The 27,222-nt window shown below is 45.6% G+C and overlaps 3 protein-coding genes across 7 annotated transcripts; all 3 read right to left on the reverse strand.

The window, feature by feature from the left end:
* Nucleotides 1-1,139: 1,139 nt before the first annotated feature.
* Nucleotides 1,140-11,753, reverse strand: LOC118237264 (FYN-binding protein 1). 3 transcript variants are annotated; one of them, XM_035435781.1, is made up of 18 exons: nt 11,637-11,753; nt 10,491-11,481; nt 10,013-10,136; nt 9,607-9,677; nt 7,524-7,546; nt 7,088-7,134; nt 6,844-6,970; nt 6,465-6,624; nt 5,887-6,025; nt 5,425-5,444; nt 5,126-5,171; nt 4,556-4,614; nt 4,192-4,255; nt 3,292-3,391; nt 2,445-2,607; nt 2,290-2,323; nt 1,976-2,007; nt 1,140-1,828 (listed from the first exon to the last, which is right to left on the reverse strand). In XM_035435781.1, the coding sequence occupies exons 2-18, from the start codon at nt 11,452-11,454 to the stop codon at nt 1,806-1,808; spliced, it is 2,196 nt and encodes a 731-aa protein (XP_035291672.1). In that variant the 5' UTR covers nt 11,455-11,481; nt 11,637-11,753; the 3' UTR covers nt 1,140-1,805. The 3 variants fall into 3 exon arrangements, with proteins under 3 accessions (XP_035291672.1, XP_035291671.1, XP_035291670.1); XM_035435780.1 differs by having other exon boundaries at nt 4,192-4,252; nt 7,088-7,137; XM_035435779.1 differs by having other exon boundaries at nt 7,088-7,137.
* A 1,246-nt stretch (nt 11,754-12,999) lies between these two features.
* On the reverse strand, nt 13,000-18,261 carry c10h5orf34 (chromosome 10 C5orf34 homolog). 3 transcript variants are annotated; one of them, XM_035435954.1, is made up of 12 exons: nt 17,897-18,258; nt 17,338-17,427; nt 16,542-17,182; nt 16,123-16,224; nt 15,751-15,871; nt 15,572-15,663; nt 15,217-15,286; nt 14,559-14,717; nt 14,162-14,283; nt 13,952-14,059; nt 13,687-13,727; nt 13,000-13,612 (listed from the first exon to the last, which is right to left on the reverse strand). In XM_035435954.1, exons 1-12 carry the CDS (start codon nt 18,089-18,091, stop codon nt 13,386-13,388), a joined length of 1,968 nt encoding a protein of 655 aa, XP_035291845.1. In that variant the 5' UTR covers nt 18,092-18,258; the 3' UTR covers nt 13,000-13,385. The 3 variants fall into 3 exon arrangements, 2 of the variants coding, with proteins under 2 accessions (XP_035291845.1, XP_035291846.1); XR_004767152.1 differs by having other exon boundaries at nt 13,531-13,612; nt 14,188-14,283; nt 17,897-18,261; XM_035435955.1 differs by having other exon boundaries at nt 13,476-13,727; nt 14,188-14,283; nt 17,897-18,261.
* Nucleotides 18,262-18,832: 571 nt separating this feature from the next.
* Nucleotides 18,833-26,590, reverse strand: paip1 (poly(A) binding protein interacting protein 1). The gene is made up of 11 exons (XM_035379827.1): nt 26,157-26,590; nt 25,555-25,676; nt 24,999-25,193; nt 24,363-24,475; nt 24,158-24,269; nt 23,645-23,767; nt 22,931-23,037; nt 22,719-22,848; nt 22,275-22,329; nt 21,887-21,965; nt 18,833-20,663 (listed from the first exon to the last, which is right to left on the reverse strand). The coding sequence occupies exons 1-11, from the start codon at nt 26,329-26,331 to the stop codon at nt 20,570-20,572; spliced, it is 1,305 nt and encodes a 434-aa protein (XP_035235718.1). The 5' UTR covers nt 26,332-26,590; the 3' UTR covers nt 18,833-20,569.
* Nucleotides 26,591-27,222: the final 632 nt, after the last annotated feature.

The following is a 27,222-nucleotide window of genomic DNA, read 5'->3' on the forward strand; positions in this document are numbered from 1 at the left end:
TAAAAATATTCCAAATTAATAAAGAAGGACCCTGATACTATTCAAATGAAGATGCAAATGAAGGGATGTAAATTAAATTTATCATTTCACCTTGAGAAAAGACGCTAACCACACAGATCTAAGAATCACAAGGTTCTGAAATTTTTTTTTCTTGAAAGCAATATTTTTCGAGTTGTCTTTCACCAAGATAAAATATTCCCGTCAATATGTCAAACATTGCAACAAGCACAAGCATACACACACAGACCCCAAAAGTGCCCCATAACCCCTCCCCCCACCACCCCAACCAAAGAGTCCTCCGCATCAGCCGCCGAACACACAGCACTCATTCCAAACCCTTCTCCCACACTGGAAAAGACGCACGCAAATGCTAATTAAATACAACCGAGAAGCAAGGAGAACAAAGGGGTGGCCCAGGGCTCGAAGTGCGGCGCCATTCACAAATGTAACGTGTATAAATGACTGTATTCAGATTTGAGGGAGGAGGACCCTCGGAGGGATCATCAGACATTCTCGAACGTAAGACATTGCATAATGTGTCCTATCCAATCGGGATGTGAGGGTGGAGCAGCTCCCTTCCAATTCAGCAGCGCTGAGCATAGAGGCCTGCAGTAAAGGGAGAGCCCTGGGAATCCAGTGGCAGTTTGGGAAAAAGGTTAAAAAAAAAAAAAATTGGGGGTGGAGGGGGGCGCGGAGGTGGAGGACCATGTTATTTGTGAGTTTCAAAGGCTGAACTCCAGATTTGACCAGTGCAGGTAAGAAGGCGGCTGGTTTTGTCTCACACCTGTCACAGGTAGGTTCTCTGTTCGGGAATATTTCTCACTTTGTTTTAGAGAAATGAAGCAGGCTTTGTGAAGGGCAAAAGGTGGATCATTCAAATTATGAATATAATTTTTACAGCCTAGACATTGCGCCTGATGTTTCACATGTAAACTTGATGGGACATTTGGGAGGTGACTGAGGGCATTGTGGGATTTGACCGTGTACATAGTCTCTAACTTGTAAAAACCTGAAGAAGTGGGACACATCCATTTATTTAAAAAACTATTATAGTAGGCTAATTCATGTGGGTTTCACAATTTCTTTTCCTAAATTTACATCCAAACTCATAATCATACACATTAATAAGACACAAAGAATTCTGTTATTGTTATTTTATTCTTTAATGCTGCTTTAGTTTTGTATTTGGAAAATGAGCATAAACCTATATCTTAACAACACACCTTACACATAACTACACATTCATGTTATTCATAATGGTGGCCAAACGGGTCAACCTATATTCTGACCCTCGTTTCCAGCAGAGCACTGGAGCCTAACCCAGCAGAGTACTGGAGCCTAACCCAGCAGAGTCCTGGAGCCTAACCCAGCAGAGTACTGGAGCAAACCCACGCAGACACAGGGATCACATGCAGACTCCGCTCCGAAAGGCCCAGGCCGGGATTCGTACCCCAGGACGTTCTTGCTGTGAGGCGACAGTTCTGCCCACTGCACCACACTGACATGCCGTTGTATTTTAGAAACATCAAGGAATGAAAATGTGAATCAATGCTGTCTGACTTTACCACAGGGCTTTCAAGTCTTCAGTGGCTGCAGGTATTACATGGTCAAGAGGTGGATCAAGGTGTACAAACTACAAAGGATTCCTGTGGATGTGGAATCAGCCAGACAGATTGATGGAATAATGGACACACAGAGACACTGATCTGTGTGATTCATCCCCCCATCTATGTCTACCTTGTATGAAATTAACTAAAAATAACATAAACATATAAAACACACTTCTTTGGAAGGGGTACATATGCTCAGTCATTGTCGTAGGTGCAACCTGGAAGAAATGAAGAAGAGCACATTAGAACATTGATTACTCCACAGTGTCTAATTACAATTTGCTTGTGAAAAATAAATCCCCTCCACATATTCGACTTTGTTATCAGAAAAATGTATATTCATGTAGCTCAGTGTCAGAACATACCTTCACCGACGTCATCGTAAATATCAGCGTCTCTGTTTGAGGTAAAACAGAAATTTTACAGAACAGTGAGACTCAAAAGATCAAGGCTATTGGAGGAGAGTAAGTTACATCACAAAACATCCAATATAGCATTCAGGAAAAAAACAAACTCAGTTATTAGTATGTTATCTCAACATTTACAAGGGGTCAGAAGTGTATGTACACACTTACAGTATTGATACTATACTATTTGTTTGCTCAATGTGTACATGTCATAACAATGTACATTAAAATTGTTATTTGAATTTGAATGATACAACTTGAGGATTACTTACTCAGGTATGATGTTGCCCACTGAAACGTAACCAACTGCAGGACAAAGAGAGATGAAGTTACACCATGCCTGAAACCTAACGGCATTTGGCACTTTTAAAGAGCGCTATCTGTGTGCAAACAGCAGGATGGAACTGTCCAATCATCTGTCACTCACTTTTCCCCTCCTGATTTCGGCCAATCAGCTTGTCGTTGCTGGGCTCCACGATGACATCGATCTTCTCTCCCGGCTTCAGGGGCAAGTCTTTGCTCCCCCACTTCCTCGTGGTCAACGTGGACACGATGGTCACCTGGTGGAGCACCTGGATCTCGCCATCGAACTGCTCGCAAATACAGGTCAGGGAAGGGTTAAATACATCTGAAGGAAAAATAGCTATAGCTTTGGAGTGGTCATATCTCAGATACCGTGAGATCGGTTTAACTGGTCATACATTCTGGACATTACATGCAGTAGGTAGCTGGGGAAACACACATTCTAGCTACCAATGGCCTGCTTAAGGAGGCGAATGGGCACTGATACCTACTGGAGCATACCTGTCACGGAGCACACCTGTCTCATCTGTAACCCTGTTTGATTTGACAGCATTCTTGTGTTTTTTTCCCATGACCAATGTGGCTGCCAAACATGTAACAAACTAAACTTAGCTAAACGTTTTGTATTTTTCAGCTTTGGTGTTTGTTCTTATGTACTCTTTAAAATAAAAAAGATCAAATTCTCAAGTTTCTGTTGCATGTTTTATAGGAAATATTTGTATTTTTTGTGTAAATAAGTTAGCAAATAGTGTGACCTTATAATTTATGAATGTCAGATGAAATCTTTGTTTACATAGATAGTCAGTTTTATGTTCTATTACACATAGCAAACTCATATCATGCTTGTAGTATTTTTTGGTTAACTATCTGCTAGGGCACGGAAATCAGAACAAAAATATGGGGGAGTTTTTCATGCAAAACATTTTTTACAGGGCTTGTCCATCATGATGGCTCACTGTGACAAAACTCACTTTGAACTTCTTCCTGAATTCTTTCTCCTCCTTTTCAAACTTCTTCTGTTTTTTTGGGTCTCTCTCCTCTGTCTTACATTTTGATTTCATCTGAGGGAGCCTGGGAAAAGATGCAGTCTTTAGAAGGAGGACGAACAAATCCAAGAAGAATTTTTAGCATCCAGCTGTAAGTGGCTCCTGTGGATAGTTGTCAACCCGGGCAGTATGGCAGGCGTCATTAACCCCTTTCACCTTATACAACATTAACCCCTTTCACCTTATACAACATTAAAAACATGATGCAGTGAATGACGTGACATTTACTGGCTAATTAAAAAATAAAACAGAAAGTTTCTATAGCTCGGTTTTACGAAAAGTAATCTGCAATAATATTACTATCCACTAGATGTCACTAGATCCACTAGAAACATCGAGAATAACCAAATGTTACGGGTGGTGAATACAGAATTTAAAGACAATTGTATGTCAAAATATTGTTACATTATGAAAATATTTTTGAATGCACAGTGAGACTACTAAATTAATCAAAAACAAAACTCGTATTGGAGTATTATTTTGAGACAAATTAATTAAGGAATAATTAAGAAATAATATCAATTATGTCATTCAATTTTTGATATTACATTTCTGTAATATGTACTTGACCTCATGTGATGTTTTCCACATCATGCACTGCTCCTCCACACTAGACAGTCATGGACTAAATGACCTCAGAGATAGTCTAGGAGCTCCAGACTAGCTTGGTGTCAGACGAGAGCACTTTTCTTCTGAGACAAAGTCAGCTCCAGTAGTCTGACGAAGCACCCAAAAAATGCTGCTTTTACCGAGCTTTCACCACAACGTTATGCCACTTCTGGTGGTATGAAACTTCTCCAGTGACAGTGACACAGAATGACGTACTTGCTGATAATTGGGGGCGGAGGGAACCCTTCAGAGTCCACGTCATCGTAAATGTCATCAGCTGCTGGGATTTGAGAAAGTTAGAACAAAAAGGAGTATTTCAAGGACATGGTAAACTTTAGTCAGATTCGCCTCCCTGTATTGGGAGATAATGTTATAACAAGAATATTCCCCAAACAGCACACATTAATTTATGTCCTCTATAGGGGCCATGAGTCTTTGGTCTACCTCCTAAGACTTAGCTTTTCTCATTATGCTAATTATTATTTACAATGCAGTAAAATATGGACAAGCAAAAAAATTTTATCAACAAATAATACTATTAGCACATTACAAAGACAATCGGTGAACAATTATGACTCACCTGGTAAAGTGCCCAGAGCTGGAGGAGGAGGAGGAATAGCGGGAGAAGATGACCGCAGTCTGAACATTTCAGACAAACACGATCAGTTTTGCTATTATTTCTAATCAAATTATCACAATAAATAAGTGCATATTTATTAAATGAAGTAAATACCAGCCTTGTATAGCATTTGAGAGGATGAGGCATTTAAAAGGGAGAACCCCCACCCTTTTTAAACATGCAGATAAATAAAATTTCTGCCATAAAAATCTATCTATCACAGGGCACACCCCATTCACACACTCATAACTATGGGCAATTTAGAGTCTTCAATGACCCTAGCCTGTATGTCTTTGGACTGTGGGAGGAAACCGGAGTACCCGGAGGAAACCCACGCCGACACAGGGAGAACGTGCAAGCTCCACACAGAAAGGCCCTGGGATTCAAACCTGCAACCTTCTTGCTGTGAGGTGGCAGTGCTACCCACTGCACCCCCAATGCCGTCCTCTTGAGAATCATGCAGATGCTTAAGCAACACAGATGCTACAACACAGCATATTGCATTTAGATATAGTATTATTAAACTCTCACCTTTGGTTTGGGTCCTCGACATCATCATAGATGTCAGGGTCTTCCTCTGGCATCGCAGATATAGCGGTAAGAAAAGGGAAGAGCGGTTTTTTTCACATCCGATGTGTATGTTCTCGCTTCCCCATCTCATTCACCCAAGGCCCAAATTCATCGTATTTCCCTCTCTGCCTTTCTAAGAGGCTTCACGATAAGTGCTTTTCAGCTGGACAAAAGGAAGCCATACTGCTTCGGAATAAGACTGGAAATGGCTCTGATTCTTAAGCTGTAAAGAGCAGTCATAATGAAATTAAAGACCTTACCTGCTTGACATTTAAGGCCACTGAAACACAGAGACACAAGGTTCAATACAGACAAAAAAAACAAGCAGCTTGCAGAGCTTATAATATATATATACGTACATCCGGATATTTACAAGGAACTCAGGCTCAGTACAATATTAGTTTCCTGGTTCCTGAAACCCTACTTACACCCTCACACCCGCAGGCCCAGTTCCCCAAACACCGCCACCTGCATAAAGCGCAGACAATCACCAGTGCACTTCACTGGTGCCAGCAATATTAGCATCCAGAGTATTAAAAATGTGACCTGCGTGCTGTTTCCATAGTGATTAATGACCCCTGTATTATAACGGAACCTAGAATCCCGTCCTCAAGGTTCAGGGTCTACAAGCGCATTTCTTGTTCTTCACCTTCCCCCCTCCCACCCCCTGCCCTCCAGGTACGCTCCCACCGCCCGCCCACCCGTTCTCCAGGTCCCCTCACCTGTTGAAGTCGTCCAGGACGCCCACGTCGTCATACACCTCCAGGCTTTCCTTCGCTGTACCTGGGCGTGGCCCCCCCTGTTTCTCCCGTTTCAGGTGTTCGTAGTCTACCTCTACTGATTCAGCCTTCACATAGCCGTCTGAAACACACACAGGTGAGGCATCACACAGCCGTCTGAAACACACACAGGTGAGGCTTCACACAGCCGTCTGAAACACACACAGGTGAGGGTGAGGCTTCACACAGCCGTCTGAAACACACACAGGTGAGGCATCACACAGCCGTCTGAAACACACACAGGTGAGGGTGAGGCTTCACACAGCTGTCTGAAACACACACAGGTGACGCTTCACATAGCCGTCTGAAACACACACAGGTGAGGGTGAGGCTTCACATAGCCGTCTGAAACACACACAGGCGTACATAAAAAATTATTCACCGTGTTAATATCCATCCATCATCTATACCCGCTTATCCTGAGCAGGGTCACAGGGGTGCTGGAGACTGTGTTAATAGTGGAATCAATTTATCAATTCATAAAGGTGCCTTTATTAGAAGAAGTAAGAGACACTGCTTACAGGATCCGTCCTGTGTTCTGCCCAGCCAGCGGCCGGCAGGGTTGTCCAAAACACGGACGATTTCGACGAGTTCGCCTCGCTTCATGGCCAGGTCGTTCTTTCCCCCTTTGCAGTCCACCCGGACCTTCACCCTGTGAATCACCTGGATTGGTCCTGAGAGCTGAGACACAGACACAGATAAAATAAATCAGCGCTCAAACTCATACAGACACCCCGAAAATTACTGTACAAATGACTGCGATTACAACAATCGCATGGACTAAAGAAAGTGGCCTGCTGCACTGGTATTAATTAACAATATGATGAGGGTTATCCTATCCCCTTTCCCCTAAATTGTGTCCCTTCTTGCAAACTTGTACCATGTTCCCATCTGGCTCACCTTAAATCTCTTCCTGACCTCCAGTTCTTTCTTCTTTTGTTCTTTTTGCTCTTTCTTCTCCTGCTCTAGGCGTTTCTTCTCTTCCTTCGACAGATTCTTGGTATTTTCTGTAGCCTCTGCTGAAGCCCTGGATCGGGGACATTTGTGGCCGACATGTTCACAGCGTGGGAGTTAAAAGCATGATGTGCTGTCTGTCTGTCTGACATGACATCTGTAACGGGAACTACGATATTTCATCTCTCACCATCTTTCCTCCAAGTCCTCGTACATCTCCCCGTCACTCTCAGTGTCCTTCTGAAACGAGAGGAAACCAATGGCTGACATGTAGCACTTTCATTTAGACGAAAACACTGCAGGCTACGATTATAAATACATCCCTACAAAAACTTGCTTTTTTTAGTTCTACATTCTGTGATCATTAATGATACATTTTGTGCTTATTGGAAGTTTTGAATTTACTTACTACTGATAATACCACTCTAATAACTGGCACCAGTTATTGTCGTGAAGAAGTACATTCTAAAAATGGGACTTTAACAAGAAAGTCAAATTAGCTATTTTCGTCTTGGTCACACCACTGTGGCACACGAACATTAATACACACAATATGAGCACACAAAAGGTGAAATAAAAGAAATATTTCCAATCAAAAATAATGTTTTTTGCTAAAAATGAATTACCTCCATTTTCTGTGCAGGGTGCTCTGAAAAGGGGAGACAAGAGGTGCGATGAGTCGCCATCGAAGCGAGAGACACATTTAACGGGTTTCAGAGGCGTCACTACGGGGGTGCGGGGGGTGCGGACCGCACCGGGTGACACCATCAGAGGGCGGTGACATCGAAATGACTGGCAATACATTTTTTGTGCAGTGTTTTGTGTAGCCGCGAGTTGAAACAGCTAATTTGTCCGATGCAGTTTACTGCCGGTTGATTTAATTAGCGGTATTAATGTGATGAGAAGCGCTTTGTCGTTTGAATGCATAACACGCAATACCTTTCGCCCACACCCGCCAGCACCGCACCCCCCAGTCAACAACATCCAACAGCACCCCCCTCCCCCCAGTCAACAACATCCAACAGCACCCGCCATCGACAACATCGGGTGACACCAACGGTCGACTCGACCGCACCGAGTGTCTCCAGCCCTAGTGACGCCACTGACAGGTTTTACTCATGTAGTTCAGTAGTTTTTTAGTCAGGGTGGAGTCCTGAACTATTTAAGAAGGCAATAATCGAAACCATTTCCAAATGTGGTAATATCAATTTAGTAAAAATTAGTAGCTTTTTATTACATTTTATTTCATAATTTATTAAAAACATTTTAACCCTCCTATTATGTTTGGGGTCAATTTGACCCCGTTCAATGTTTACTGTCTCTAGAAATATGGTTACCATACTTTTTTCAGCTAGATATTTCATGACTTTTCCTAACTTTATGGGGAAAACATGGCAAACATGAAATTAACTGAAAAAAATACTTTCAATGTCCTGTACACATGTTGTACGCATCGGTGTTGTTGGGGTCATTTTGACCCCTAGCTTAATTGTTATATAAAACCATCATTTTGATCTTGTTTTTGTTGTGTTGGCTAAGGGCACTTTCACATTAATTTGTGTGTGTGTGTGTGTGTGTGAGAGAGAGAGAGAGAGAGAGAGAGAGAGAGAGCATGTGTGTGTGTGTGTGCGTGCGTGCGCGTGTGAGGAGGAAACATATTTACCACAAGATCTCTGATCATTCTCGCAACATGGGGGCGGGGGCAAACTTATAATAGGGCTGCACACACAGCCCTCTAAACCATTTCTCTTTGCATTTGTGCCTCAACTAAAGATTTTGAAAATGACCACCAGACAGAGGCGTATATTTTCTGCCACTGAGGTTCTGTCGCAGATCTTGGAGGGTGAAAGTGATTTAGATGAGGATATGTCTGAGACTGAGGATAATGTTGAGGAGGACCCTGACTATATGGCATCCTCCTCCTCTGATGATGAGAATTAAGCCTTTGAGATACCACATTCTGACCCTCCTTTTGTTTCTCAACCACCAATAAACCGTCCAGTCATCTCTCAACCACCAAAAGACCCTCCTGTCATCTCTCAACCACCAAGAAACCTTCCTGTCGCCTCTCAACCACCAAGAAACCTTCCTGTCATCTCTCAACCATGTTCATCTTTTATCAAAATTCAATTCTGGTGATTAATTTACTTTTTATTGGTGTTTCTTCATTATTGAATAACTGTCATATGTTACTTATTGATGTTCTGAAGTGTTTTCTGAACCTAAACATTTGAAATGTTTGACATTTTAAATATTTTTTCCTGGGGTCAAATTGACCGCGAACATAAAATGTTACTATGCTTGATATTTTATTGCCAAATGTTATTTTTCTTTTTTAATGAGCACTTAATACCAACATAAAGCCCTGCAAACACCAAAACATACTTTGTTTTCCATTTTAGGTCAATAATTGAGATTGTACAGTTATTTGCATATTTCACAATAGTCATATAAAATCAATACTTTATGTATAAGGGGAGGATGGGGGGAGTCATGTTTTATTTACTGGGCTATTAAGATGGTCAGTAGAAAGTAGCTGAGAGAGAAACTTGGGTAACACTTTCAGTTACAATTATTTTCTGCAGGTTTATATTGCTGGGGTCAAACTGACCCCAAACATAAAAGTTGTTAGTTAATTTGAACATAATAGGAGGGTTAACTTGCTTTTATCAGCAAAGAGCCCAACGTGAGACAGTCAGGTGGACGTACCTCCAGGTAAGGGCGGAGGGTGATCCAGCTCTCCCACATCATCGTAGTCCTGGTCCACGACAGGGAGGGCTCTGTGCGGTAACAGACAGTGTGTGTGTGTGTGTGTGTGTGTGATGAAATACACTTTGGGTATTTACAGATGTTCCTGATGATCTGCCAGCTGAGGCTAGTTTGGACACACTGCTAGGGGTACAATTCTACCAGATTTTTTGCTAAAATATTGGGGCAGTGACACAATTTTTATTGTTTTGGCTCTGTACTCTAGCACATTGCACATAAAACTACGAATATGAGGTTATTCTGTCCCAATACTTTTACTGCATTTTACTGTGTTTCCAATGAGATTTATGCTTCTTTGTGCGTATGTATTTTTATCATTGGCGCATTAATGTGGACGGTCTCTCACCTGGCTTCAGAGCTTTGATGAGAGAGGCTTCGGCACAGGGGACTGGGGGGCACGGGCGGTGGCACAAGGTTGCCATGAGGTGAGGCAGGAAGTGGGAGAGGTCTTCCTTGTTTTATCCTAGGACCTTAACAGAAATAAATACACACATAGGGCCAGTTTCGCAGACACAGATTAAGCCAAGTCCTGAGATTCTCCATACAAAACCCATCTTAGACCAGGACTTAAACTTAATCTGCGCCTGAGAAACCGGCCCACAGACACATAATACCACAATATGACTCAATAATTTTATATTTTACAACACTTGGAAGTATAATTACATTTATAGACTTCACTGACATGGGTGGCTTGTCTTCACCTATTCCCTTTAAACACTGAGGACGCACCAAGCAGAGAGAAGTCTTACCAGGTAAGAGCTACTTCCAGGATTACAGCAGCATTACTTCATTATTATTGCTCAGAAATGGAGGTGACTTACCATCATGCACACTCTCTATTCCCTTCTGGAACTTTCCCAGGCTGACACTGGGCGGCCTGCCTGGTTTGGGAGGTGGGCTCCCCAGCACAAAACTCCCAGGCAGAGGCTTCTTTTTTGGGGCAGCAGGGTCGCTGGCCTCCTCCTTCTCGGACGTGGTCGGCAGCAGCCTCTTCACAAGGGCGTGGTTCTTAGCTGCGAGAGGCCTCGGGGCTGATGCAGGTTGCGGGGTCAGAGGATTGTGGGATCTAAGGGGCGTCACGCCTGCTTCGCTGCCGTCCTTGTTAAACGCGGTCTGAGCGCCACGCACACCCGAAAACCTCACGCCCGCCCCGGGATGCACTTTCACTCCAGCAGGGCCCCCTGCTCCCCCTTTGGACTGTCCCGTCGCAGGAAAGCCCTTCTGTTTGTGTAAAAAGGGGGGTTTGGTGGGAGCTGGGTCATTGTCGCCCTCACCCTCCCCGCGTCTGGAGCCGTCGCTGGCGGAGGGGAGCTTGGCGAAGGACGGGTGCGGTTTGGGAGCGGGCTGCTTGGTGTCCAGCGAGATGAGCTCGGCGGAGAGCTTCTTCACCAGGAGGTGCGGTCTGCACCCCTCTGGTGGCTCCAGGGGTTTGGGTTTGAGGGGCAGCTGCGAGCTGAACGGGGGGCCGCGGTCCGGGCCGGCGTTCTCAAACCTGCTGGCGAGGGCTTTGGTTTTGGGGACCCCCTGCTCGCCGCCCTCCCCGGGGGGGCTGCTCTTGTTGACGCCGCTCTTCGGGACATCAGACGCGGGATTCGGGGTGCCGGAGGCCGCGCCTCCTGACAGCTTGCTCTCCAGAACGCCTCTCCTGGCCTGCAGGAAGGACCCGGGGGACCCGGAGGACCCGGAGGACGGGGCGGCGGACTGCGGGACGGGGCGCAGGGCCAAATTGGCGCGCCCCTTGCTCATCTCCTCCGCCAATCTCATTCCTGGGCTGAAGCGCGCCATGGCAACCTTCACATCCGCCGGCCACCCATGAGCAGCGAGCGAGAGAGAGTGAAACAGAGGATGAGGAAGAGGGAATATTTGTATGTGAGGGCAAGAGGGTGTGTCCACCAGAGTTTTGCTTCGTATAATGCATCAGCATTCATTTCGGGTGCACACACAGGCGTTAAACAGGAACTTCCTACCTTTTTCTTTGATGATCGCTATCTCTCTGGTCCAATCACAGACAGGCAAACCGTGCCTCACTGAAGCAGCCTCATATGGGGTCAGTACTGCGGCAGCCTCTTAATCACACCACTGCCGCAAGAACAATGCACACACAGGAAACGTACACACAAAAATACCATTTCTCAACAGGAAGGCGTACGTCATGTTTCGCACAAGGCTTCAAATTTCCATGAGCAGATAAAGCACATATTATTCTGTGAACGGGTTTAACAAACCCCACAGAAAAGGTCTTTTTCAGGCACGTTTGTTGTAACTTTCGCATTTAACTGAAAGCAGTAAGCAAAGAGAAGGTATGCGAGGCAGCAGTACATTCAGCAGTATGTTTTTAATGCAAGCTCACATACCCGACACCTACAAGGTCAAGGACATTAACCAATGCATTTAAGGTCAACGATGTTAACAGCCAACACCGTGTACTTCACTGTATAGGCTGGCAATAGCACAAAGCAGTTTATTCTCCACGATTACATGATAAAATACTTATCTGTAGAAATCCAGCGATATACATACCTCTCCTATCTGCACTTGGGGGATGGCACAGGTAACACTCGCACTAAAAAGAGGTGGAAGTTTGGGGGGGGGGGGGGGGGGGGGGGGGGGGGGGGGGGGGGGGGTGGGGGTTTGGGGGTACTGCTGCTCCACTCTGGCAAATTTAGCTGAAATACTTCAGAAAAGCACCAGCACATTCTTTAATTTACTTTTGCACAAATGGACTGCACCTGTGAAAAGACTTCTATGTTTCTCTGGGGAACACCAATCTGCTCAACACCCGCGAATATATGACATGCACCCCATTTCTCAATATTCAAAAAATATTAATTTTGAGGTCATTTAAAATTAATCAGACTCATCAGGTTTTGTCATGAGCCTGAATGTAGGTAGAAATCCAGGCTGAAAATACTTGGCACTAGAAGTAATACTGGTTGACCAGAAGGGGGCAGCATTGTCACCAACAGCCCACCAATACTGACCATCGCGCAAACAGGATGTGGCGCTTCAGGCGAAACCATCTTTTACAAATGAAACTACACTGATGTCCCAGCTCACCGCGAACATTAAAATAACACAGTACTCGTGAAAAGGGGGGATCTTTCATAATCTGGCAAACTTCAGTCCGTTCTTCCAGTCATTCTCCATTTCAATTGTGCAGTGAACACATCCCTTTCTACCTTAACTGCTGAATGTTGCATTATCTGATGCAAAATAGATGCTGTACTTTCCTGCAAATTAGTAGTGGTTGAAGTGAGTGATGGGACATTTTAACAAGCAGTCAAAATCAATAATAACCTAATAATCTGTTTGAGTTCTGTCTGACCCATATATTGGAAAAGTGTATCAATATCTTTATTTAAGACATTTCATTTCAAATTCCATTTCTGCAAGGACAGCATTAAACACAAACCTAAAATCTCACATTGTAGAGTGGCTGTCACTGAAACTGCTCGATTCCCTTTTAAACAGTGCCAACCATTTACAAATCTCCCCTTTGTTTGGTCCATACACTTGCTCAAACATACCACTTTACCACTTTTTCAGGGTTTATTTTGAAATATATTAAGACATTTTTCAAAATCTTTACAATTACATTTATGCTTCAAACAGACACACAGATGACATCAAAGAACTGTGAGGTAAAACTAGGCCTTCAGAGAAAGGTGTTCAATAAATATTCAGTATTCATATCTGTCAACACCCAAGCACCACCCTCATGTGGTGCTGTGATTGGTCGATTCCCTGACTGACAGGAGCGTCTCAATGTCCTGGATGGCTTTAGAGGTCCTCTGCAGTGCCTCGGCGATGCTGTTCTCGTTCACCACAGCGGAGTCCATTCCGGGGTTCCCCTGAGAGGTAACCTCTTGGAACCCACAGCTAGAACCCGGGGAACCCGTGGAACCCCCCGGAGCCTTCAGGAGCCCGCTGTGTTCCAACAAGACTGGGGGAACCCGTTAAAGAAAGCAGCGACCAAAATCTCCTCCTCCTTCACATGTCAAGCACCAGAAAGGATACAGTTAAACCTTTTGATCTTCTCCAGTTCTGCAACAACGGACCTAGGTCAAAAACAAAAAGACTTAAACACAAAAAAAAATTCAATTGTATTAATCTACTTAAATAATCCACAAAATCTGTGGTTCTCCACCCTGGTCCTAGAGTACCCCTGTGTATGCTGGTTTTTGGCTGGAACCTGACCCAGCGTACACAGGGGTCCTCCAGGACCAGGGCTGAACACCGCTGCACTAAGTCACTCTGACGGACTGACGGTCTCTCTTCTCACCAGCCCAGTCCGGGGTTAGAGGGCGGGACTTCACCGCGGGCTTCCTGGTTGGTCAGAGCGGCTTCCCCCTCCACCCACCGGCTCCACTGCACCGCGGCCGACACGTACCTGCCGGGGAGACAGACAGGACGCTACGCTCGCCACCGCTCACGCCGCCATTACACTCTGCTCTGGGTAGGATAGCACATAGTGACCCTCTCCAGCCTCTACCTGCTGTAGGGCCCAGGTGTCTGCACCTGCAGGAGCTGACGGTGTCCGTCGGGGAGGATGAGCTGGCACCAGCCGCACGGCTGCCGTAGGCCACTGGGGGGCGCCAACGTCCCGTCTGCCCCCTGAAATAGCAACCAGACCAGCGGACACAAAAGAGCAGCTAGCTTACAATTCAATAAACGCTTGGTAAATCCAGCACGTTACAGCAATTCCAGAGATCTTCGTTCTTGGTCCTGGAGGGCGCAGGATCGGTTGGTGTTTGTTTTCGCCTCAATATCAGCAACCAATTCAGACCCAAGACACCAGGGGAGGTGAGCCAACCGTAATCGGCCGTTTTAATTGATCCGTTAAGTACTGAGCAAAACAAAAACGAGCAGACCCTGGTGTATTTCCGTACCTGCGCAGGTGTGCTGGTGTTGAAGTTCCACAGCATCTGCAGAGTGACCCCGTCCAGGAAGGTCACGTGGACCCTGCCGTCAGAAAAGGCCCGGAAGAGTCCGGAACCCGCGACGCGAGCTTCCCGGATCAGAACCGAGGAGTCTGCCGAGCTGCTCTCCTGCAGAGGGAGGAGCCTGTTACACACGTCACCCTAAACCCCTCCCCTCTGTCAGGGACACGTCACCCTAAACCCCTCCCCCTGTCAGTGACACGTCACCCTAAACCCCTCCCCCTATCAGCGACACGTCACCCTAAACCCCTCCCCCTGTCAGTGACACGTCACCCTAAACCCCTCCCCCGTCAGTGACACGTCACCCTAAACCCCTCCCCCTGACAGACAAACAGAGAGAGTCTGCCCTGAACCCCCAGTTACGCAGTTCTGGGTGTTTCTTTGTCTGGGTTTTTGCACTAACAGGCGAATCTGACACGGCCTGATGAGTCTGTTAAAGTGTGATGGAGCTGGAAGCTTCCCGCAGTAAGACTCGCTCACTCACACACTCAGTCACACACTCAGTCACACACTCAGTCAGACACTCGCTCACTCACACACTCACTCACACACTCAGTCACACACTCAGTCACACACTCAGTCACTCACACGTTCGCTGTATGCTCACCTGTCTCCAGCAGCAGTGGGTGTCGGGGAGCTTCAGAGAAACTCTGGCCTGGTTGTAGCACTTCAGGATCCTGTCATAAAGACGTCCAGTCAAGATCATAAAACAGTTATGACGCCATAACTCTCACCCTTAGCATTAATAAACACTCGTCTGAGGAGCCCCTTTGGATAGGAGGTCCCTGTTGCCATGGGTTACCACAGAGCTCACGCCTAACCCTAACCCTGAGGAACGTCTCACCTGTTGGCACGGGTTACCACTGAGCTCACGCCTAACCCTAACCCTGAGGAACGTCTCACCTGTTGGCACGGGTTACCACTGAGCTCACGCCTAACCCTAACCCTGAGGAACGTCTCACCTGTTGGCACGGGTTACCACGGAGCTCACGGAGTACGCCTGACCGGGAACATCCGGGGGGAGGCTGTTCACACAGTATCTTTTCTCTTCATTCTGTGTGAGGAGTGTAAGACACGCATGTCAGGTCAATTGGGAACCGACTGTTAAAGATCCAGTCTTCTGAATCTCTCAGTGTAGTACCTGCCCGAATGCAAGCCTCGCGGTGTAATGTGTGAAGTAGTTTGCTACGGCTCCATTGGACCGGATGACCGAGCCATCGCCTGGGCTGGCCTCCATGATGGCCACTGCCCCACTGATGAGTCTAGAACAGGAGAGAGGAAGAGACACTCAGCAGAACTGCAAACACAAAGGGAAATATAAGCCGTTAAAAGGACCACAAGATACAGGCATTAACTGGGGTATATGCAAATTCTTGCATAAGAAATTATAAATAAAGAAATACAAATAAATAAATAAATAAAAACAGTATTTGAAGATATACACATTTTGAAAAATTCCAAGTCAAGTTGGAAAAGTGAAATTGGGGAGAAAAAAGAAATAGATAAAACCTACCGGTAAACAATCCCTTGGCGCCACAGAACTTTGACCAGCTCAGTCCTCAGGCCTTGCTCCAGGCCTTCTTCACTTCTCTGGGTCGAGTCCCTGAAGTTCCACCTAAATGTGAACCAGTGAATTACAGCCACGTGTCCGATAACGCCTGCGTAAGCTGCAGCGTTATACAGAGTACCAGCTGGAGCATTCAGTCTACTAGGTGTGTGTGTGTGTGTGTGCGTGCGTGCACGTGCGTGCAGACTGAAGCATGTGTGTGTGTGTGTGTGTGTGTGCACGTGCGTGCAGACTGAAGCATGTGTGAGTGTGTGTAGTCAGACCTGTGCTGATGGGGAGTGTGTGTGTGTGTGTGTGAGTGTGTGTGGTCAGACCTGTGCTGATGGGGAGTGTGTGTGTGTGTGTGTGAGTGTGTGTGGTCAGACCTGTGCTGATGGGGAGTGGGACATGTGAGTGGGAGAGCTTCTGGCAGGTGGCTCCTCTCCCCCCTGGACCGGCTCTCTGCTGCTGACCGACCTGGAGCTCCCTCTGCCCCCCCCGGTCCCGCTGTGGCCCCCACCATTCGCTCTGCCCCCGCTCCCTCTGCTCCAGCCTGCACACCGGGACCTCCCTGCTGCGCATCCCACAGGCCCAGTGCTAAAGACAGGGGGTACCTCCAAAAAGGAGGGGGACAGGCACAAGAATGCAGCTGCACCACCCGGGTGTAGAGGTGCTCCTCTCCAGGCAGGGAGAGGGGGGACTTCTGCCCCTTTTCTTTAGCTCCAGACCCCCCCGCTGCCCCACCTGTGGTCTGCTGTGAGCGCAGGACCCCTGCAGCAGACCTGTCCTGGGCTTCCACACGCTGTGACCCGGGCTTGAGCTCAGGGTCCTGACTGACAGGCCGGGGGACCTCAGGTTGACTCGTCCGGCACAGGAACTCCGCGGAGAACTCCTCCCCGGAGGAGGACAGCAGGAGGCTGGCATTCCCATCCACGGAAGAGACGATCACCTCGCCGTTCGACCCAAACTCCAATCCGCAGGAGCTTGAAGAAGGCCACTCGATCTCCGAAATATCAGTGAAGTAATGCTGTGAAAGAAAGGCAAGATGGAAGTCATTTTTGCCATTAAATCAGCAAACAAGATGCATCAACAGAACGAATGAAGCAGGACTCTAAATGACAAGCAGGTGTTTACAGATTAACTTCAAGCACGGGAATAAGTGATGGTGGTAGCCATCTTTACCATTCTGCAGTCCACTGGGATGAGCTCTTTGGGGAGGTATGGTCTTGCAGCAAACCTGTTTCTGAACTCCAAAGCCTGCACTATTAGCTCCTATGAACAAGAAACCACATTTCATAAGTTGCCCCCATGTCACATAAAAAACTACTTGCATACTTATGAACAAGGACATAAACGTCAAACTATTCAAAAAAACAAAACAACTAAGTTACCAATTAGCTTTAGGTAACGTCTTTCAGTAACTTCAATTGTACTATAAACATAAATTCTTATCTAGAGCGACATACAAATTTACTGCATGTGTCCATTTCAGAAATACTCTTGAAAAAAAAAAAACACTTTTTCTGACTTCACAACATATACAGAAACTGTCATTGTTAACATTGATCACAACTCGCAAGTACACCTGGATGACAGCTATGTTTATATGCTTCCTGGCGACATGGCCGTGCTGTTGTTGAAAACCCAATACTTCAAACTCGCTGATAATTAACGTACAATGGCGTTCATATGTCCCAGCAATGCCATCCCACTAAATAAACTTAAACGTTTAGTCACTTACTCTGTGGGCACTGGTGACGAAACGTGTTCTCTGCCTGACTTTTTCACTCGGCAGTAGTGGGTGGGCTGAAGGTGGAACGGTTTTCTCCAGCAAGAACTCAGAACCACACGGAGAGAGTTGCAAACACGACCCATCGCCGTAGCGCACCTCTACGGAATCGTCCTCATACATAACCATCATGCTGACGACAACCATGTTTGTGCAAGGTAACAGGCTAGCCTGTCTAGCTAATACACTGCTTCGTCAACAAGTCATAAATTCAGCTACAAATAGTTAAGTAGTTGTTCAGTGAAGCAACAACAAGCAAGCACTAATGCATTCTTCTGTCAAACTTCCCGGTTCCGGAATGACGAAACAAACTGCGATTTCATTGGATAGGCATGGAGTAAGCCTGCCTGCTATTCGCTGAGAAGAAAATGAAGTCGTTCGTCAGTTGTTTTTTAACGACTGAAGCTGGAATTGGCATCATTTCCCAAGATTCCATTTGCTCTCTGAACAAAGGGTCCTCATTTCAAATGATTGTAGTAGGTACCTTTAAGTGTATAACAGAAATAAAGAAATTACGACAACTTTAACTAGTTATGCTGTCAAACCCCCCTACCGTGTGCATTGAAAACCGCTACGTTGCATGCTAATTACTCACAGGGCGTTGTTTGTAAATTCGACTCATTTTTCATATGTACATTCATATTGGAATCTCGAATGTAATTACATGATAATTAACATGTGGAAGATTTCAAATATGAATGGGATACCCTTTTTTGCAACAGTGCTACAACAGAAAATAGAGCCATCCACCAGCTAAACGCCACATACACTTGGATATTCTGGAACAGTTCATAACAGCTGGCTACAAATAACTAATCAACCCGGCAGCACATGCACCAATCTGCAAAACAAAAACGCAATCTCACAACATTTTGGTACTCTTTTTACAAAGGATTTATTGCAGCCAAACAACGCTGTACATTTATTTACATCAACATACATAAATAAAACAGTCTTTTTGTGTGGGATCAGTTTGTGCCAGAATTTACTGTTGACATACCCAAAGATACAGAGCACGGTGTTCCACTCAAAGCGTGCTTTTGAAGTACCTCCGTGTTCATGGGCATCAGTTTAAAGGCCATCCAGATGAGATCCAGATCGGTGAATCCCTTCTGAACAGACATCCACAGACGAGCAGTAAGCGATCAGAGAGTCTGAGGCCACAGACAAAATGAGCATCACGAACAGGATTTGGCTTTTGGTTTAACCCTCAGCCCAGTGGTTCTCAAACTCAGTCCTGCGGTAGCGACACTGTGTATGCTGGCTTTCGTTCCAACCACAAATGCAGCCCTGAATTTTAACAAACGGTTTAATTTTTTCTTAATTATGTGATTTTCATGTTTAGAGGGATTATTTTTCCTCTTACACCACATTATGTAGTAAGTAGCCATGAAGTATGCCATGAAGAATGTAAACCCAATGTTCACAATGTGCTTATTATGCTACACCGCAAACAATGACATAAAAAGAGGTAACAGGAAATTTAAACGTTTTAGACTGAGGTGCATCGATAGGCCCCTAATTAGGGTACTGATCACATGTTTAAGTTCTTTCATAATTTTCCCCCCATAAACTCATTAATACAACACAGGTTTGGCTTGTTATTTGTCTTTGAATGCTTCATCATCTACAAACGCAATTAATTTTCGTGACCATGTGTCAACGCTGTCACCAATTAGGAGCCCCAGTCAACTTAATCAGACAAAACATTTTTACCTCTCTTTAATGTCACTGTCTGGAATAGAACCATTAATATGGGACTATTATTCTTCGTGGCATGCATCGCTATTTCTGGCATCACGTGACCTAAGAGGGTAAAGTAATCCCTCTACACATGAAAATTTGTGTAATTTAAAAACTTGCGGTTGGAATAAAAACCAGCACACACAGTGTACCCCAGGACTGAGTGTGAAACACACGGCTTTAGCCCTTAGCTCAAGGCCAGCGGCTGCCCTGAATAGATCGTATAACATCGCACCTAATTTCATAACAAAACGATCCTAGTCTAAATACACCTGTGTTAACTTGACACACTTGCATGAAACAAACTTTGTTAGCATGACAAACGAACCAATCATGAATGCACAGTGCAATTCCAGTGACTTAGAGCACAAAACTAAGGAACGAGCAGAGCAGACACAGAGGCGATGCACAACAGACAGGAGTCAGTGCCTTCTTCCTGCTGCACTCTGTAGCCAAAATTGATGTGTCGGTTTAACAGTTTTGCATCTAGCGAGCCAATCAAAACGAACAATTACGAGTCCTCCACTGTCCAGTACCTTTTAGAACGTTAAAAATCCACACGTCCCAAACATGCACAGGTAAAATAATTCAGGAAGACGAGAGGATAAATGCGAAAAAGAGGCAAAAAAAAAAACAAACAAAAAAAACAATAACCAACTTCAAACTTCAAATTTAAAACTGTGAACTGCGGGTTTATTTTAAGAGGTGCGACAACCGCCCTGTCACTGAGCTGCATCCCTCCTCCGAACAATTTAACAACTCAAACGAAAGAGCAGGAGGTTCATAAGCACACACGCTTTAAAGCTTCGCTAAAACACATCTCTCGATTTACTGATACTGCCATTCATCCTTCCACTGGCCGAGCGCACCAGCCGCTGCCCTCTATCGCGGTTTCCTTTTCTGCTCCGACTCCAGGCAGAACTTCTCATATGCTTCTGCGATCTCAGGGTCCATCTCATCCGGAGAGTCATAGTATCTGCAAACACAAAATGCAAGATTTTCTAAATACTGAGTAAAATATCGAATTGTAAAAAAAAAAAAAAAAAGAAGTTGAAGCAATGCCAGTGTGTTTGAAGGGCCAACAAAAAAAGCACATCTGTTATGGTATCAGTAAATATCTGGCTTTTCTAAATCAAGTAATGGGGAGGATTTGTCGATACAACTTAACTAATGTGGAGACAACTCATTATTACCAATCCAAGCCAGTTTGCTGGTGAATAAACTCCCTCTGCTGGAAAAACATGGTAATTTCATCCAACAGGTTACATATCCCTCCCCAGATGGTTATTCCTAAACAGGGGTGGCTAACTCCATTCCAGCAGGGTGGACGTGTAGACAGGTTTTTGTTGTCAGAATCACACGGGTGAAATTAGCCAATTATCTGAAAACGCTTACGCCGGTTTGGCCATAGCTCAGACCACAATTAGAGGGTTCATGTTGGGACACAGAAACTTCAGCTGTTATTCATGAACTAAAATATTGATTACTCAATGTTGGTAGCACTATGTAAGTAAAGATAGCAGAGGGCAGACGTTTGCGTGAAATCCAGGAACAGATGCAGCCCTCCTCGCCCACCCCAGGCTTAAAACCACACACATTATCCAGGGATCAGTTCTGAAACCAGTAATAGGGGTCCGCACCCATTTCCCCTTCCTGTTTTTCAAGGAGTATACTGAACTGCGGACATTTCTACCAAACTACATTTTGCATGACAGGACACACATTACAGCAGGAGGCACATTACAGCATGCATCTTCACTGTCAGCTCATCAGCCCAGGACTATGGAAATAGCACCTATGCAGTGAAATACTGAGCCAGTGGTCAGAACGTTCTGGAAATTGTAGAAGCTAAGGGATGGGTGGGAGGAGTTAAGCCCTGCTAAGCCACTTTTCGAGGCCACTTGCTGACTAATCCCAAATGGGACCCAGGCCCCGCCTGTGACCATTGTGTGCTGGAGAATTAGACTAACCCAGCCCAGAGGGCCCCAAGAGCTGACCCCGCGACCCTACTGTGACCTCACACCATGTGACCTCACCGCCCCGCTTCCAGAGCACCTGATTGGTCCACACCAAGGTCCCGTGGGAAGGAGGAGCCGACAAAGTGGTCCTGAATTCAATTTATCGCGTCACCGAATATCTTCTGACATCTGTTCACCAATACTGTCACTTATACGGTCGTTGCGACACACGAACACTTACTCTTCGTTGCCATTCTCTTCGTAAAAGTCTCGGAAATAGCCCTCCTGATCCAGTACTTCCTGGTACCTTTCAGCGTAGTCTGGAAAACACATTACACAGGTGGAAATGGATAGTTTATTTGCACACAATAAAAGAAAGAAAAAAAATACAACAAATAAAAGAAAGTAGTACATGTGCAGGCAGGTGAGATGAGAAGCTCAAAGAGCTTATATCAAAACCTCACCGGTCATAAGGTTACGTTTACAGGTATTGTATATTCATGATAGAATTCATTGAAAATTTTTATTATACCGCAGTTCCTCAGGAAACTGTGTCAAATTATTTATTTGAGGTTCGTTAGGAACAAGACAAATTAAATAACACTAAAAAGGACACTAATAATGCCCACCTGGATCGGCTGCAGTGAAAGGAGTGCCGTCCTGGGTATAAAAAGTGGGCTCATTCTGAGGGGAATAAAGACAGGTAAAGACAGGTAAAGACAGGTAACACATTACATTACGTTACAGTGTAACAACATGAGATTAAAAATCCGCAATGAGATGTAGCTGCAGAGAGAGATAACCAAGAAATACAGAACATTTTGGGACTGCCGAGTGGCTCATCCTGTTGAGGCACATTTTTGGACTGCTGAGTGGCGCATCCTGTTAAGGCACTGCTCTAGCGCATCGGGCGGTTGTGATATCGGATCCCAACCGTCCCGGCTGCGATAAGCGCCGCAGCGCGAGTATGAATTGTGGATAAATAGGGGAAAAGGCACCGCTAAACCACTAAAGTAATACTTTTCGGCGATGTTTGCGTGTGTGATCTCGGCGGCCAGGTGCCCGCTTCTCACCATGAAGTAATTGGGGTCGTTGTCGGGCGTGGCTTGGCAGGCGGCTGCCCCGCCCTGGACCCCGCCCTGGACCCTGCCCCAGCCGATGGACCGGAGCTCCAGCAGATTCTGCAGCATCAGCGTCACGTCCCTGTGCAGAAAGAGGGTCTCAGTGGACGGGATGGGGGATGGGGGGGGCGGCGAAGCGTTCCCCTCAAAGGCCGTGCCCTCACCTGGCACAGGGGACAACTTTCAGGATGCTCTCGATCCTCTGGACCAGCTGGTCCATGTGCTGCTGGCCCTTCTCCTTCCAGGCATCTTCCAGGACCGACCCCATCAGCTGCAGGGAGGAGACAGGGTCAGGAGCTGTGGTCACGTGACCCAGCGCTGTCCAATCACATCTGACGGAACCCAAACATCTCACAAATGACACAAGTCTTTGCAAAGAAACACAGTCTCTCAGTTTCCTATTGAGAGATCACTCACACTTTTCTTGAAACTGGCGAGTTTAATCCACTAAATAAACCAACGTATAAAGGTCATGACGCGTCTTCCCTCCCAAATAGCAAATCATAGCCTAATTACAGTCAGCGGTGCATGTCCAAATTCCTCACTTAGACACATCTTCTTGCCCCTCTAAAGCACTAAATCCATCACAATAGCAACTGTTGGATAAGACTACCCCTGATCCGCTCCAAGGCAATCCTAAAACAGAAAGAAATGTGGGGCATAGTCTGACTGAACACTTAAATTTTCAGGATGCAAACTCCTTCCTTTTGTCTCTGCCTACTGTAGGCTTGTTCTGCCCAGCCGCTTGGTGGCTCCATTCAGGGGTCTTTTCTCCAGCCATTACCCAGAGTCCCCTTCTTCTGATCTTCCGTGTTCAGCCGCCTCCTCGTGTTTCGCAGGTATTAATGCGGCTCGTGCGCTCCCCCAGACCCCCTCACCTTCAGAAGTTTCACCGCACAGATGAGGTTCTTGTCCTGAGGGTTGGAGAACAGGCTGTCCAGCAACATCCTCAAACCTTCGAGAAGGACGTCCGCCCTCACTGGGGGTCCTGTCGTATTCAGCTGAACAAGAAAAGGAGCACAGGTCTCCTAGTTACATCCTGGCAGAAAAGCACTCTGGATTTACAGCACACCGCCTTCAAAATATCAAAAAAAATCATTTAAAATTATCAATGTGTACACTTTTCTACTTCACACAATGAAATGGAGATTCTTGCAGGGCGCAAGTTACACTATGCACAGTGAAATCTGCAGTTAGTTTAATGAAGACCTGCCCTATCTCTGGAATAAGTTGGGATACTTGGCACTTGCTTGGAAGCAGTCCGTCGGCCACAATTACCAGCCCGGTTTCTTAACCACAACACTCCTGCCCTACAAGCTCGGCAACAGCAAAACGCTGAACCCCGGAGTCCATCGCCGTGTTCCTACAGCGTCTGGAAGGAGAGGCCTCACCTGCAGGTTGAGGTACAGCTCGCCCAGGAAGAGCACGTAGGAGTGGAAGCTCTTCTGCGTGGCCTCGTCCCCCTTCACCGCCTCATCTCTGCGCAGAAACTCCGTCTGGCACCTACGGGACCAAAGAGGGCACTTTAGGAGCGTCTGTGGCAGACGCGATCAAAATGGCGGCTGCCGCATCGGCCGGCGGGACGAAGGAGCAGACCTTTGGAGCAGCAGCTGTCGAAAGTTGCGGCCAGGCGGACTGAAGGTCAGGTGGCGCGACAGATGGTTGCAGACCCGCGCTCCCGTGTAGGAAAAGTTTGGGATGGAGGTGGACTGCAACGGAAAGAAGCAGGTACAACAGGCAGCATGTCGCTAGCTTCATAAGCATTCAATACCCACCTTCAGTCTGAAGGCAACGGCATAAGCATTCCCCAGTAACTACACTGGTTATGCATGCGATTCCATTTTTTTCAGCCTTTTTGCTTGTTTTTCATACTACTGCAGAGTCAGTCACCAAGTCACTAAGGAAACTATTCCCTCACTAACTGTAAAATAATCAAATTAACCCTTTAAGGTGCAAGATCACAAATATGAGATTTGAATGTTCTCAACTGAACATTCCAATGCTGGTGTAACACTCACTAATGGTACATTTAAAAAATGACACAGCACTGACTTAGAATTTTTTTTTAAAAACATTCTACTCTTCAAAGGACTAAAGGAACCCTGGTATGGGGAATCCGTTCAGTATCCCGCAGCTTCAGCTGATAAAACCTCTCAAGAAAATGTTTGCTGCATAACCTATCGTTATCGAGATGCATCTTTTCGTTCAGGACCTGAGCGTCCAACCGCATACCTGCGTGAAGATCAGCTCCACCAGCTCCCTCAGCGTCTCTTCGGTGGTGACACACTCGTTCAGTGTGTTGGTGATCTGCACAATATCGGACTCAAAAGACCCCGGAGAGGAGTTGAGGTGGCTGAGGAACTCCTGCACCAGATCAGCCAAGGCCTCTGGGTAATAATGCTCCTGGACATCCTCATAGACTGGCTCCTTTAAGCGAAAGAGTGTCAGAGAGAGAGAGGGAGGGAGAGAGAGAGAGAGAGAGAGAAAACATGAAGAGCATGCCCTGTACACTGACGATGGTAGCGGTCATAGAGTTATAAAATGCCTTCTGGACTTAAGGTAGGACATGACACATGATCTGGTGATATAAAAAATTTAAAACAAAGAAAATGAAAAAAAAAAAACATTTAAATCACATGACAAAAAACCACAATGATGTAACATGTCAGAAACTATTGTACCACACAATTTTTTTGTTTAAATTAAGAGACTGAGAAATGGAACACTAATAAAACCGTGGGTAAAGAATTACCCAGCACAACCCAACCCCTGACAGCACAACCCTTACATGTGGGTTGTAACCCGCAGGGTAGAATTCTGCGGCGTTGACCGACAGGTTGGAATGGAGAACGCCTTCCAACGCCTGTCCCGTTGCGATTCGGCTGTTGTGAGCAGCCACATTTTTTCCCTCTGGAAAACAAATACACAAATGAATGAGACACAGATAAGCACCATAACACTTGCTTCAATCTCTAAACTGTGTCTTAACGTTATATGTAACGTTATATGTAAGATTGATTTGCTCAATACGCACACTTACACTACGAATGAACGAGTTTATGATGGCAAAGTACTTATATTCAATTATATTTCATATTCAGTATATTCCATCATGCGTTTATACACAGGCAATTATGAATGTCATAACGTGAAGGTGTTTCAAAACTTCAGGTTGTGCTTATGTTTACAAGTTTACGTTCAAAAGCTGACTAGACAAAATCTATTCTATCAGATAATCGGAGGAGAATCCGGAGCACCCGGGACCCAAAACAGCATCACCCAAAACACGATCACACGTACGGTAATTACATTAGCCTGCCAGTGAGTCAGCCATGTTTTCGTGCTAGCGAACATGAGAGTTTCTCGTAAGATTATGCACTGCAATCTCACCTCCGGCCGCCCTCCAGCTCTCCTCCAACACAGGGGGTGAAGTCCGTGGCTGTCGGAGGGGCTCGCGTTGAACGAAGACGGGCAGTGTAGGTTCCGTTTCCCGCAGATGGCTGCTAGCCTGTTCCCCGCGGTCTGAGTTCCTATCCACGGGAACTCTTTCAAAATTGTCTGCCATACCCACGCGTGAAGAGGCCTTGCACGTCTCAGTCAGAGCAACATGCGTACTGGCAGAAAAAAGCACAAACAAATGACAGTTTGCTAATTTGAACACCGCACGCGAGCTTTGCCTAGCTAACTACAGTTTAACCGCACCGCATGCATTTTACATTCTAACTAAAAACTTATAAATAGCTCCAATAACATCAACTTAGATATTCGAACGTTTTAACCCTTACGCTTGCAACTTCCTGCCATAATAACAACAAGTAGATCCGGAAGCTCCTGAACCGAATTGAAAGAACACGGGTTAATAGTGACCTCTACAGGGCTGGAGTGGGGACGCTCATCGTAGTCTCAATTCCAGACGCTGAGTTATGTTTCGTCTCCGTATTTATACTAACGTCTTAGTCTTTCAAACGTTTAATGTCCATGTTACATGTATAGTAATTTTGAGCTTAAAGGATAACAGATAACAGCATGTTTTACGTCTTTTCACAACCAACAATGTTGCCGCATCTGATGCGTATACTAAGCAAAATGGAAGGTTTAGTGTCAGTGACTACACTTTAAGAAATGAGTACCCCTGCTGAAAATAGATTTTGGTCGAAGCCCAGTTTGCATTTTATATAGCAACTGAGGGACGAAATGTTGCTGTAAGCGCGCTTGCGTCTATAATTCGTCGCTTTAATAAATTCCTTTTGGTTGAGGTTGTAGATTATGTCAGAGAACAAATCGTGAATCTGAAAATGCAAACAAAAACATGCGTGTGGTCCCACACAACTGGACAAGTGACCGTATTTGCAGCGTCATCCGCATTTTGTCATTTCTCTTTTTGCATTAATCCCATTATTGGGAGAAGAGAAAGAGCAATATTGAGAACATGTTTGCAAGAAATAGATGAGGGACT

This window comes from Anguilla anguilla, chromosome 10 (genome assembly GCF_013347855.1).
Source record: "Anguilla anguilla isolate fAngAng1 chromosome 10, fAngAng1.pri, whole genome shotgun sequence".
NCBI lineage: Eukaryota > Metazoa > Chordata > Actinopteri > Anguilliformes > Anguillidae > Anguilla > Anguilla anguilla.